Below are 15,420 nucleotides of genomic sequence, written 5' to 3' on the forward strand. Positions count from 1 at the left end.
TTGTGTTTCAGATTAAGAAAGGGTCCGGGAAACGCTCAGAATTCACGATTTTGCGTCATTTTTTCCAGAGCTTCTGGGGGTCTTGCGCGGCTCCCAGACCCTTCTCCGAAATTTTTTGATCGATACAATTTATGGGGAAAATTAACTGCTTTGTATTTTCTTAACACGATAAAATCATCAGAAAACAGAAAACTTTCCCCTCAAATTGCACGGATTATGTGTTTGATTTTTCTTCTATTGGTTGCTCTTACTTGACCGAATACTAGGATGTCTAACCACAGAAAAGGTAACCTGTCGAAAAATTATATAATCCGGAGTCAAAAGTTGGTAATATGAAAATAGTCTATTGCAGAGGGTTTTTGAGATGCTTATTCTTATTTTTTGGTCATTTGCTATATTCCTTTATTTGCCAATTACTATCTTTTCTTTATATTATAGCTAATAATCTTTATCATTTTTGTTTACATTTTTCTCTATTGCTATCGGTCGTGTTAAAATTGTAAGCATACCGAGCAAACCCGTGGTAAAATTAATATGAATTCAAGTTCCCTTTAATTATTTCTTTAATGCCCATATCGAATTGAGCTAAACACGTTTTAGCTCTGTTTACTATACATATCAACACATAGAGGGAAAAAGTAAAATAACAAAAATACCGAACTCCGAGGAAAGCTTGTTACAGTTTAGATTGGGGAATATTAAAGTTTCATTACATCTGCCAACGAGAGAGCGATTTAGAGCAAATTTTATGGAATATTAGAAAATTTTGTAAAAAATCTCCCCTTTAGTAAATTTAAATTAGTTTTGGCAAATTATATAGAATATAAGAAGATGTGGTATGAGTGCCAATGAGACAACTCTCTATCCAAGTCACAATTTGTAAAAGTAAACCATTATAGGTCAAAGTACGGCCTTCAACACAGAGCCTTGGCTCACACCGAACAGCAAGCTATAAAGGGCCCCAAAAATGTAAAACCTATCAAACAGGTAAACCAACGGTCGAATCTATATAAAAAATGAGAAACACGTATGAACCACATCAACAAACGATGCTAGCTAAACCGTATTTTGATGTTTATAGTTATGTACGAACATGGACATTATCTGCTACTGATAACTGATCATTATCCTCTCTAGTCCCTCCGAAAAAAAAAATCTGCAACAAATATAAAAAAGATGAGTGCAACGTAAGTGTTTCTGGAATATTTTTGCAACTGGTCCGCTCGAAACCAAACGTTTGAAAAAAATATAAACCATCGGAAAGTACAAGTATACGGTCTAGATATTAGATATATTAAAGTCAAGGACAACTGTAATTTCAGCATGCACTTTCTTCAAATCTTATTAAAAGTAATTTGAAGTAAAATTGTAATGCTTAGACTGTTTGCTGTAATATTAATCAACCAAACTCAACAAGTAGGCAATTGATTAAAAAGTAAAGAATTTATATGATTTGCAACTATAACGCATACTCTTGTAATATTAACCAAACGCCTGTTATTATTTATTTTTTTCAGTCATATTTCACAGAGTCGCATGGTCCTAGTTTCAACCTTTCTGATCTGTTCACTGATAATAGCCCTTGGTGTTGTACTGGGACTTAAGATATATAAAGATGACAATCAAAATAAGAACCCTATATGTGGTGAGGCAGGATCTGAAGGTAGTGAATCTGTGACAACAACACCGACGCCGACGATCAGACCTCCTTCAACTACCGGAACACCTCAGTTTGTATCCGACTCTATAGAAGGACATTATAGATACGCTGCTGTGGCATCAGATGCAGGCCCTCCCTGTGCATCAATCGGAACGTAAGTGTTGGAATGTTAAGATTGTTATTAAATGTAAGTAGTATACTGCTACTACTAGTTTAAACATCTGTGATGAGTTCCTGTAGAGCAGTCGTAAGACCTATCAATGTAACGTTAACATATATCTCTCGTGAATATAATTTTATTAAACAAAATAACACAGACATCAGTACAGAGATTATTTTACCACAAAAAGGACAAAGTTGACCCAACGTAACAACAGAGAATTTAAATTCCTTCCACTGGAATTGCTCGAAAATTTTACTACTAGTACGTTAAAAGCTCACTAAATGTATATTTTTTTAATATTCCGCCATAATATAGCACCCTCCTGGAAAACTGTAGCATATTCGAGTTGGATAAGACTGCTTGTTAATGATGTATGCGGTATCCATACTACAACCATATGTGTTAAATTATCAGGTCTTTTACCTCGTTTTCTTATAAATCAAGGGGAAAGGCCTGGTAGTGTTTTGAAGGGATTTTACAACTTGACCCCTGCTGGTAATCAAGGAAGTGGCTGCTGCCCGTATGCATTGTAAATGAATACTTCACTGTTTTTACCAATGGTGTTGTATGTGTGAGCTTTAGTAATATTGAACATTTGAATATGAACAATGAAGCAACGTAATGTATCGATCGCATATCCGTGGTGAATCATACCAAAAAATACTTTATGTGTAACATATAAGCAACGTAGAGCTAATGTTTATCAAAATCTTTGAAAAGCCCAAAAAATATATATCAATTAATCGACACTTTTTTACAGAGACATGATGGCGAGACGTGGTGCCTCTGTTGTAGATGCGTCTATTGCCACCCTTCTCTGTCAATGTATTCACAATTTTCATAGCTGTGGTATTGGAGGTGGTTTCTTTATGACAGTTTACGAAAGGTTTGTACTTTATTCCCGATTTTCTTGCTGCAAACTACTTTTGTAATATGTTGTCAGATTTTTCTCTCTCTCATTGACGTATTAGGTATACGAAAAAGGGTCGAAAAAAAATATTACCTTGAATTTGACAGTTGTGGGAAATTAATCGTACATTTCATTGCAATAAACAATTTCCGAGTCATAAACACATATCTTGGGTGTTTCAAAGCACCATTATTTTGTTATTTGGTGTTTCTTTAGAATATTTTGGAAACTTGAGGTTACATGGTTACTAAAGCTTGTATACAGGATTAAAAAGTGTGATAATTTGATTGGTTAACTTCCAGTGATGGTTATTTTCATATATGCAATGAAATGTTATGTGAAATTTTGTCCATAGTACTGGACAGAATAAAACTTTACTCATGCCAAGTATTTCTTTATTTGAAACAAATATAAATTCTGCACAATTTTTGAAAAGTGCAAATTTAACAAAGACTAATAGGGGAAAATCTATTATAGATCTTAAAATATCTGGTTAAAATATTAGTCAGCAAAATGAAACTAAAATTATTAACTTATTTTTGGTCAAAAGTTCTCATTTGTAACATATTGTTTGCTACACAACATTATTTGTTTCTTATTGTAGGTCTAAAAAAGCGGCATATACTATTTTAGCGCGTGAGATGGCTCCCGGCGAAGCTAATGAAACAATGTATGTTGGTAGATCATCCACAGAAGGTTGGTTTGCACAATGTACTTTATCGGCGACTTATCATTTCATTGAACTTATAAATAAGAAATAAAAAGATATTTGCTCCGATTTTTCAGTGAGAAAAGTCTCATAGTATTCTGATTTGTAGCTAGAAATTCATCAAATTTCTTGACTTATAATTCATTTCGGCCAGAGAAAGAATGGCCAACGAAACAATGACCAACGTAGACACAAGTATCTTGTCATAGGGAGGGATAAATCGTACTTTGTAAACATTCATTCTGATTCAAACAAAAAATTCTCTAAACTGCCATCAGATGCTTGAATTCTCCGTCTGACAACATATTTGTAACGTTTGGAGGACATGTTTTCAACAAACTATTGACATTCCTATGGGAACTTACTGTGCTCCTCTTCTAGTCGATTTATTCCTTTATTCATATGAGGCTGAATTCATAAATATAGGAAGAATGAAAAGAAGCTATCATTATCGTATAACTTCACGTTCCGCTATAAAGATGATGTCCTCTCAGTGTATAATTCTAGGTTTGGTTACTATGTTGACCGCATCTATCCCAACGAACTTGACATAAAAGATACAACATATACATTTAAGTCTGCCTCATATCTTGAATTACATCATGAAATTGACCATAAGGGTCGGTGGGAAAGACAAAAGTGATGATTTCACTTCCCACTTTTTTGAAATTTCCATTTCTATGTAGCTAAATTCCAGCAGCGTCTTTATATGAAGTAAATGTCTCCCAGTTGAAACAATTTTCCAGGGCTTGCGTTTCCTATCATGATTTCCATGATAGAGGGTTGCTACTCACAAGCACGCTTTTCAACCAAGAGTTCATCATCATTTCGGAAACTTCATGGAGGCCATCACGAGTTGGTTGATCGTTATGGAATATCTGTTCAAATCGTCGTAACCATAATCATATCCTCCTTTGTCCCTGAGGTGACCTACCAAATTAGACTTGTTACTGGGTTTGTACTTACATTAGGAACACAACGGATGCCACATGTGGAGAAGGACCTTCTGTAAGCACATGAGATAACTACCTGTTCTTGGTGGGATTCGTGTTGCTCAGTCTTAGTTTTCTATGTTGTGTTTTATATACTGTTGTTTTCTATTTGGTCATTTTCTTTTTTAGCCATGGCGTTGTTTGTTTATTTTCGACTATATGAGTTTGAATGTTCCTTCGATATTTTTCGCATCTCTTTGACTTATAATTCAGCTTGCAAATTCATAGGCGGATCCAGGGGGGGGAGGGGGGTCTGGGGGCCCGGCCTCCCTTATGTGAGAAAAATTTGGTTGATTATATAGGGAATCACTGAAGCATGACTGGAGCGGGCCCCCCTTAGGTCAGTCAGTGGGCCCCCCTTATGAAAAGTTCTGGATCCGCCACTGAAATTGAATGTTTCGTTCACGTTAGACGTAGAAACAGTGCTCAAATTTAAGTTGTTATAAATGGTAAGCCCTATTTTTTCATTTCCTCGTTTTTGGCCAATCGAAATATGGACAAATGAAAAAAAAAAACCATGACACGAATGTTGATGGTAGCTGTACATTTTTCTTTATAGCAATCGTATCTTCCATGTTGAAAGAGATATATCATAATTATCTTTCTCTCAGGTGGGTTAGCCGTAGGTATACCTGGAGAAATTCGTGGTCTTTGGGAAGCTCATCAGATCGGCGGTAAACTTCCATGGAAAGACTTGCTGCAGCCGACAATCAAACTTTTGAAAGAAGGATATACTGTAGGCATACCAGTTGCAATAGCTATGGCAGGCCAAACTGAAGTTATAAAAAGACAACAGGGATTAAAGTAAGTAAATCATCATAGATTTAACCAGAAAAAAATGCAGAAATTGACTGCATTAAAGCAATGCCTCATTCAAAATATTATTAAACATGGATTTATTATAAATGAGCTAAGATTAGACTAACACAGTTGATTGTAGATTGATTGATTGTTGGTGTTTTAACGCCACTTTTAAGCGCCACTTTTGGGCTATTTCGTGGCAGCCAGTTTGTATTGGTGGAGGAAGCCGGTGTGCCCGGAGAAACCTACAGACCTTCGATAGGAAAACTGACAATCCTAGTCAATTAAGATTGGAGTCGAGTGCACCCGAACGGGTGGGATTCGAACTCACAACCTCAGTGTTGACTGGCTAGTGATTACAGTAGTAGAACTACTTAGACCACTTGGCCACCGAGGCCCCTAGTTGATTGTAGAGGGTTTTGCTTGTAAACTCATCATATATACCAGGATTAAAACTGTGTACGCCAGACGCGCGTTTCGTCTTCAAAAGACTCATCAGTGATACTAGAATAAAAAAAAAGTTATAAAGACCAAATGAAACACGGAGTTGAAGAGCATTGATGACCCAAAGTTCCGTAACGTTTTGCCAAATAAGCATACCATCAGGAATTAACCCTCCACCAGCAGTATCATCTTCCCAATGGTTGTTGATAAACTCATGATAGATACCAGGATTAAAATTTTCTACGCCAGACGCAATTTGAATATGCCACATTTGATTTTATTAAGTAAAATGTTTTATATACTTGTCTAGTATTTAGATTTTCAAAATTTCTGTCTTAAATGGAAAAAAAAACCGTTATTATTATTTTTATTTGTGTGGAAGCACTTTTCAGAATTTACTTTTATGCTAGAACCCAACAATTTGAAAGACAAGGATGTATAAAACATAAACATATGCAGAGCTGTAGGAGCAAAAGGGATATAAAACATACAACAACTTTACCTAAAAGAGTTGGAACCGTAAGTCTCTCAAACGTTGACTGTGTCTTGTTAACTGAGATATGTTTAATACTCTTACAGAGATTTAATTACTAATCCACAAACCGGAAGTTTTTATGAAGCTGGGGACATTATCAAAATGCCAAAATTAGCCAGAACACTGGAAATCATAGCAGATGAAGGTGTTGATGCTTTTTATAATGGGACCTTAACAAAAGACATTGTGGCGGATATTCGCGATGCTGGTAAGTAACAAATGCTAGAAGGTATTTACATTTCGGTATTTAAAGACAAATTTACCGTTTTTACGAATGAAGAAAAAAATGAATTATAATAGAATGCCTTTTAAAGTACATGTTTTCGCCTTTCAAAGTTCAAATAAGACAAGAAGTCAGATATCCAAAATGTAAACAAAGAAAGATAGATCGAGTGATTGTTGGTTGCCTATCTGTCGACGAAAAATACTTCAGCCTCAGATTTATGTGTAAACAAATAACATGTACACAAATACGAAAATTCTGCATAATGGTCAACCGTAGTGAAGAACAGGAATTTTGATCTGATGCAATTAAAAGAGGGTATGCTTTGAAAAAGCATACATTTTGTTTTGCAATAGGAAACAGTTGTATATGAATGTGGGTTCAAGCGTACAGAGTGTATTACAGTCTTCAAATAAGAGGCAAAGACAAATACTGATGCTGAATGAAGATCAATGATCAAGCAAACAAGAAGTGGGTGAACAAGTTAAAATTCTTAAGCTTGTTGAACACTTCTGAATTTAATTATTTTGTTATCTTATTGATCTCACTTTGACATTACATGTTTTATTGTTTCTACATGAAAAAAGTAAAATCACAAAAATACTGAACTCCGAGGAAAATTCAAAACGAAAAGTCCCTAATCAAATGGCATAATCAGAAGCTAAAACATATCAAACGAATGGATAACAACTGTCATATTCCTGACTTGGTACAGGCATTTTCTTATGTAGAAAATGGGGGATTAAATCTGGTTTTATTGCTAGCTAACTGTATTCATTGTTACAGATCGCATGTTTCATTAAACATGAAGACAACTCAGTTCAATTTAACCTTTTTTAGTTGAATCTTACAGGTGGAATAATTACCGATGAAGATCTTTCAGGATACACAGCACTAAAGAAAGATCCTTTAGTGATAAAACTGAACCAAAACGAAACTATTTACTCATCAGTACTACCCTCTAGTGGTGTAGTGTACCAGTTTATATTAAATATATTAGACGGTGAGTAACACTGTTGTAATATAAGAGACCAAGTGTTATTATATGGCTAAATGCCTTATGTAAACGCCGAAACTATTTAAGGTATTGGTATATATTTCCTCAGAAAGAACTTTCTTATACTTAGTTAAAATGAAGATTTTACTACACTTTTTTCAAAAATATAATGAAAAGTATGGGTCACCCTGCTATTTTTCAAGTTACAAATCAAGCAAAATTGCCCAAATTGGCATAGATAGTTCATGAAAAAAAACTCATATTTGTGAATAAAAATAAATCTGTAAGTTAGAATTTTGAAATGAAATATGAGAAGATAGGTTTTATAATATGCTTTAAGAAAATAAAAAGAAAAAATGATGTCCCCGAACTTGTTTTCTTGCTACAAGTAAAAAAATGAAAATTTCATTATCATTCCAGTATAAAAAAAAATCACTATAAGAGTTATCTCCCCTTAAAAGCTTAGTTGAAAAATTGATTCTAAAAACACTAGTATTTTGTATTTGTTTAAACATTTTTGATAATGCAATCAATCACTTATTTTTCTTTATATAAATGAACGGTTTTACACATAAATTGCGAATCTGTCTCAAAGTTTGCAGATTTAGGCAAAGAACTAGTATGATTGTGTACTGCTGCTATTGAACAATCCAAGATGGCGGTATCCAGTGAATCTACCTTAACGCATGTTTTGGAAAGGCCTATTATTATTAAGTTGATACGGAATATCAGCAAGGTCTTGGTATCTTTCGATGAACTTTTTTAGAAAAAGGACGAGACGTTCTTTGACATAACCTTGGTTCATCAACTTTCTGCTCAGACACTGGTGACGTTTATAAAGTCTGAATAACGAATGTGTTGGGAAATGTATATCCCTTATGCAGGAGAAGTTGGTATATTGCTCTAAGGTGCGGGAAATTGATAATTTCAAAATTAAAATCGTCTCGTTTTGTCATAGATTCTGGTACTGAGATGACCGCTTATGTCAATTTCGAGGTATAAGTAAAAAAATGAGGCAGAGGAAGCCGTACCTGTTAATTCTTTAATTTATAGTTCTAGAGGATATATTAATGGAACCCAATCAGAAAAGTTTAGATTGATAATGGAAAGAATACATCAATATATCTGAATGTGAAGTTAAATGCTATGGCTTCTTTGATCTTCTTTTTTATGACAAGTGCTCGAAGGAACTCCGACTCATATGAAAATAAGAAGAGTTCGGCAAGGAGAGGTGCACAGTTCGTTCTCAGCACCAATATTATTTGTTTGTCACACGCTTTACAGCGTTCCAAACGTTATATACAGCCTTGTTTTTTTTCATTGAGAAGTTGCAACAGGGAATTATCTTTCATTGATGATTAAAGGGATATTTTATTTACATTTGGGCATACTTTAAAAAACTTTCATGCATTTGACTTAGTAAATGCTCTTACATAAATAGTCTATTGTTGGTGACCTTCTGCTGTTGTCTGTTCTATGGTCGGGTTGTTGTCTCTTTGACACATTCCCCATTTCCATTCTCAATTTTATGAAAGGGAAAGTCATATCCAATTAAATTTGGACGCTACCATTATGCCAAAAGTAAAGTTATCAGAAAAGAATAACTATCAATATTCTCACAAAATGTTCTTCAAACGACGGATTTTTTTTCAGGATATAAACTAAGTAAAGACAGTCTGTCCTCGAAAGAAAAAGAAATATTAACATGGCACAGAATTATTGAAGCATTCAAGTTTGCCTATGCTAAACGAACGAGCCTTGGTGATGGAGACGCCGAAGATGATGCTTTTAGACAAGAATTGAATGAAGTTAGTATACAAGTATATAATCAAACATAAGAACTCATACTTACTTAGATTCCGGGTCGAATCCGATACCGATACCAATAGTATATGTCATATGTAATTTTCGGATGTAGAAAAACCAAAACGGTTTCAAATAAAAGCGATTTTAAAACAGAGAAATCTGTGCACCTTATAAACACCTTATGAGCAGCATGACTTCATCAGATGATAATATGAATACTAAAATTCCAGGCTTAAAAAAAGGCGTAGGTACTTTAATTCACTCACGGACCCACAATGTTGTTCTAGTTAAAATTTTAAAAATACGGTGCAAAAAATGAGAAAATTAGCGTGGAAAATGTTTTCGGTGTTTTTAACAACAACTAAGTTAAATACTTTAATGTAATTATTTCATTGTGCTTAAGTCGGTAATATACTACTAGTAACTTAAATTGACAATTCTGTTTATTCTATTTTTGGTGATATTCATTTGACGTGGCTCTGTACTTATACACCCCGTCATTGTTATGGTACATTTATGTGCTTCGTCTATATGCCTTTTTGTGTTTCTTTGTTACATATTTGTTTGTTTTTATAGCGATTAAGATTATAACACAATGTTGAGTGTTGTACCCCTATTTTGACATTTTTACCTCTTATGTCTGTTTGTTTTGTTCACACATTGTTGTCAATATAATGGAACTTTATGCGACTATCATACAAGTGAGAGGTTTAGCTAGCTATAAAACCAGGTTTAATCCACCATTTTCTACACAAGAAAATGCCTGTACCAAGGCAGGAATATGACAGTTGTTATCCATTTGCTTGATGCGTTTGAGCTTTTCATTTTGTCATTTGATTAGGAACTATCAGTTTGAAATTTCCTCGGAGTTCGGTATTTTTGTGATTTTACTTTCTATCACTAAAATGAAGAAGAAAAAAATAGCAACAATACCGGGTATTGAAAGTCCTATTCCTCGGCTCATAGAATTTTATCATTCAAATATTTGTCTGACGTCTGACGACTCAAGTAGATGAACCGTAATAAAAAAAGCCTGTTGAAAACCAACATTATACTTTGGTTTGACTAAAATGGCAATGAACATTGGGAGCCGATATCATAACTTTATCTTATACAGCACCCAAAGTCCGCTTTTTACAAAAAAAGTTCTGAACGCCATGATCAGATGTCAACATGATACGTACGCGAAATTTTGATTGATAATTCTCCTAGTCTGTTTTAAAGAAAAAACTACAGTGTAATGTTTCAAATCCTCGAAATAAAGAAAACAATTTATAACTCGTCAATCGTGACATTTATTTTAGCTTGTGCACAATATGACGTCAGAGACCTATGCTGAAAATATACGTTCACAGATCTCTGATAGTCAGACGTTTGGAACAAATTATTATGGTCCGACATTTTACGACGACGTAACAACAGGGACGGCACATCTGTCAGTATTGGCACCAAACGGAGATGCGGTATCTGTGACAAGCACAATCAATCTTTAGTAAGTATTTTTAGGGGAATTTAGAGACACATACGTCTGATTAGTAATGATGATGTGCTCTTGGTTTGGTCAAGTTTTATAAAACCTGTCCAAGACCCAATAAAACAAATTGAAGGACAGTATTCTTATATATGATAAAGCATAACAATTTGTAAGTTTATTTCACTTTAGAATAAATCCTTGATACTAAATATATATATATTTATATATAAATTGCCTAACAATGTAATTTCAACACACAATTGGGTATGTAAATATTATAATGTTTAAAATATTTACAACGCGATAAAAAATAAACGCAATATTTCGCTAGACAAACTAGCTTCATCAAGCGCGCATCTATTCAGGTGAAATCGGATGTAGATAAGAAACTTTTGCAGCTCATTTTACATAAATTTAGCTGTCTTGTAAAGAATTCAAAATTTCGATGAAGTTCAAGATTATTAACAAAATTGGTGGTTGAAGTTTGCAACGTCCGTTGGCCAATATCACAGGATAAAAAGGACGATGCTGTGTACTAAATTATTCTTTATCTTTCTTGTATCTTTTCTCGTCTTTTTCATTAAGACCATCAGGTTCTAAAGTGTGAAGCTGGTGGTTCCAAAAGTTTTCTCTTCTCCTTCTTGCCGTGGTGTCCCACTCGGTGTTGACTTCTATGATTTGGAAAGTAACTTTATCAAAAGGATGTTTCTTTGAGCGAAGATGTCTTGTGAGAGGACAGTTTTTGTTGGTTTTATACCATGAACGATGGTTATTAAGCCGAATATTAAATTTATCCATTGTTTCTCCCACATACTGAATGCCACAAGTGTTACATGTAAGTACATAAATTGAGTTCTCCGTTTTACAGTTGGAATTTGAGTAGATGGCATAACTTTGTTTTGTAAGGGAGCTGATGAAAGAACTGCTTGTATTGGCAGCTTTACAACATAAGCAATTCCTTCTGCCACATTGTTTGTAGCAACCTGGAGTTGGAGAAGGTTGCTTTGTTAATACAGCTCTCACTAATTTATCACGGATGTTTTTGGGTCTTCTGAAGGTCATGACTGGTGGTGAGGAAAATACTTTTTTTAAATTGGGGTTATTTTCTACAATTTTCCAATGCTTTTGAACAATGGATGACACATTTTTAAAATCAGGATGGTAAGTGAGTACAAGAGGTGTTCTGTTGACTACTTTATTTTTATCCTTGTACTCCAGAAGTTCATGGCGACTAGAGTTTTTGCTCTTTCGAAAGCTGTATCAATGATGTTTTTATTGTATTCTCGAACAACTAGATGTTTACGTAGTTGTCCAAGTTTATCATTTTGCTTATTTTCGGTTGAGCATATTCTCTTGATTCGCAATGCCTGGCTGAATGGGATACCCCGGGAGCAGATGTTGCAAACTTCAACCACCAATTTTGTTAATAATCTTGAACTTCATCGAAATTTTGAATTCTTTACAAGACAGCTAAATTTATGTAAAATGAGCTGCAAAAGTTTCTTATCTACATCCGATTTCACCTGGATAGATGCACGCTTGATGAAGCTAGTTTGTCTAGCGAAATATTGCGTTTATTTTTAATCGCGTTGTAAATATTTTAAACATTGTAATATTTACATACGCAATAGTGTGTTAAAATTGTTAGGCAATTTATAATTTCATTTGTGTAATTAAATTAAACTTTGTACTGATTAATCCACACTCAAATAGATTTGTATGTTATGTGTTGTTATTTATAGGCACTTATATATATATATATATATATATATATATACAAGTGTAAATTGAAAACAACGTTCAAACCTATGATTGCGTTGGATAAAAACCGCAATTTTTTATACGTGTTCATGCAAAACAAATTTCTTGGTAGAGGGGTCTAAATACAGCACAAACAACATTTTCCAAAAGACCAAAAAAGTGAAAAGTTTATCTTAACAAATCGCATTTGACTAACAGGTCGAACAACTGATGTTCTTAAACCCTGCTGACTGCCATTGACGATTGCCAAATAAATTGATCACGAGATGTAACATGGATCTTAATTATTAATTTAATACCAAACAGAAAACAATAAACTCGCGGAGAAGATGGTATACCGCAAACATTAGGTGCAAAAATTTGGACACCATATCCGGATTTCGACAATTAATGTCTCTTCAGTGATGTTAGGGATCGAAACGGTATTTGGAAGGCCATATAATATACCTCAATTTAGGATAGACTCTTTAATTTTAAAGAGTCGATAAACTCATCAGAGATACCAGGTTTTAAATTTTGTACGACAAACACGCGTTTCGTCTACTAAATAATCATCAGTGACGCTCGAATCAGAAAATTAAAAAGGTCAAATAAAGTACGATGTTCAATAGCATTGCTAACCCAGATTACCGAAGGATTTTGCCAAATACAGCTAAGGTAACCTATTCCCGGGGTAGGAAATCCTAAGTAGCATTTCGAAAAATTTTATAAACAGCTACATGTAATTTATACCTATGATCATATCAATGATAACGCATTTCATATTTAAATGGATTGCTCTGTTTGATATCCCTATAGAAATAAGAAGATGTGGTATGAGTGCCAATGAGACAACTCTCCATCCAAGTCACACTTTGTAAAAGTAAACCATTATAGGTCAAAGTACGGTCTTCAACACGGAGCTTTGTCTCATACAGAACAGCAAGTTATAAAGGGCCCTAAACTGATTAGTGTAAAACAATTAAAACAGGAAAACCAACGGTCTAATTTATATAGAAAACGAGAAACGAAAAACACTTATGAATTACACTATCAAACAAAAACCACTGAACAACAGGCTCCCGACTTAGGATTGGTGCATTGATTTGCTTAGCGCCACCTGCTATAAAGCCATAACTCGCCACTGAACACATTTTTTTTTAATAAAGCTTGCAATTCCATTTTACCGTTTGACGCTTAATAACGTCACAAAAGCAATGCTTAATTCGCACCGTACGTTAAATCGTAACAAAAATACATGTCTTCAAATAGAACTTTTTAATGATAGAATAGTAACACAAGTTGATATAACTACTTGTGTTGCATTTCCCAAGGCAGTCGACATTTCTATAATTAGAGCCCCGCCGAATGGCGGAAGCCCTATAGTGATTAGTCTGTCCGTCCGTTCGTAACAAATTGTGTCCGCTCTATAACTAGAGATCCGTTATAATTGCAAACTTTATACTTGGAAAGTATATTAACCAACACCAGAGGGTGTGTCGTAATGTTTGTACAATTTCCTAAGTTGAAGGTCAAGGTCAAAAACTTTGGTTTCAATTGTCAACCCCATGTCCTATTGTAAAGATCGTGTCCGCTCTATATCTTGAGAACCGTTATGATTTCAAAGTTTATATTTGACATGTATATTAACCGACACCAGAGGGTGTGTCATAATGTATGTACAACTTCCTAGGTCTAGGTCAAGGTAAAAAACTTTGGTTTCAGTTCACAGCCCCATGTCCTATGGTAAAGATCGTGTCCGCTCTATATATTGAGAACCGTTATAATTTCAAAGTTTATACTTGTCATGTATATAAACCAACACCAGAGGGTGTGTCATAATGTTTGTACAACTTCCTAGGTCGAAGGTCATTGTCAAAAACTGTGGTTTCAGTTGAACACCCCATGTCCTGTGGTAAAGATCGTGTCCGCTCTATATCTTGAAAACCGTTATGATTTCAAAGTTTATACTTGACCTGTATATTAACAAACACCAGAGGGTGTGTCATAATATATGTACAGGTCGAAGGTCAAAGTAAACAACTTTGGTTTCAGTTGAGAACCCCTATGGTAAAGATACAATTTTTTTACCACACGTTATTCACAGCGGGGCCCACAGAGATGGCTCCCATCTCAATGATGTCTAGTTAACTTAACTACTCTTCTTGTGAACTTTTCCCGCCGTATCCGTATCAGAGGATTTGCATTTCTCAGGATAACATTTCCAGTGCTACAATGTACCGAGTGTACCCTGTGGTTTTCCGAGAAGTGGTTATCAATATTTTCTTTTTCTTTGTCATGTTTTGCGGACTGTTTTTTTTTTTCTTTTCCTCTTTATTTTCTTGCTCTGTGATGTTATTTTATTTTCCTTCCTCGTATATTTCCTGACAGCCCTTATAGTTTACCACTCTTTTAGATGTTGATTAAATCATTTCGATGTACTGTGAGTCTTTAATCCAGCTTTTGTTTTGCTTAGAAGTAGACATACCTTAGTTTTTCGAATGTGTTTTACAGTTTATGAACATAAAAGTTAGGAAAAAAATTACATATCAAAGATAGTTCATGTCAGCTACTAGACTGGTAGATACTCCATTTGGAAATAACTGAATATTTGCCGGATCCCAAATATTGCAAACACTTTATACTAGGATGTGTCTATGTAGTGAACAGTTAGATACATTATATTTAAAAATTGAAATTCCCTTATAACTGGTTACTGCAGGTATTTTCAATAACTATATTCAATAGTTCTCATGTAAAAGTGACCATAGATTTCTTTTTTTATCATATAGCTCGTAAAGTATTCAAGTCATTTTGCATTGTTCGATTCAAAATGAATTGGTGTGAGGGTTCTAATAAAGTTAAATTCGGACGCATCAAATTTATAAAGTGTTATGCATTGTCATCAATAAGGTTATATTAGACTATGGTTATAGTTTGATATACAGACAAATTAAGTCCTAGTA

At 34.3% G+C, this 15,420-nt stretch overlaps 1 protein-coding gene across 1 annotated transcript in view; it reads left to right on the forward strand.

The window, feature by feature from the left end:
- LOC127710635 (glutathione hydrolase 1 proenzyme-like) overlaps positions 1-15,420 on the forward strand; it is a 36,676-nt gene that overhangs the window by 16,707 nt on the left and 4,549 nt on the right. Inside the window, exons 2-9 of the mRNA XM_052216575.1 lie at positions 1,518-1,814; positions 2,584-2,709; positions 3,338-3,429; positions 5,046-5,238; positions 6,259-6,422; positions 7,291-7,440; positions 9,088-9,242; positions 10,545-10,732. Coding sequence (XP_052072535.1) covers positions 1,518-1,814; positions 2,584-2,709; positions 3,338-3,429; positions 5,046-5,238; positions 6,259-6,422; positions 7,291-7,440; positions 9,088-9,242; positions 10,545-10,732 — 1,365 coding nt within the window. The remainder of the gene's footprint in view (positions 1-1,517; positions 1,815-2,583; positions 2,710-3,337; positions 3,430-5,045; positions 5,239-6,258; positions 6,423-7,290; positions 7,441-9,087; positions 9,243-10,544; positions 10,733-15,420) is intronic.

This window comes from Mytilus californianus, unplaced genomic scaffold, assembly GCF_021869535.1.
Source record: "Mytilus californianus isolate M0D057914Y unplaced genomic scaffold, xbMytCali1.0.p SCAF_8, whole genome shotgun sequence".
NCBI lineage: Eukaryota > Metazoa > Mollusca > Bivalvia > Mytilida > Mytilidae > Mytilus > Mytilus californianus.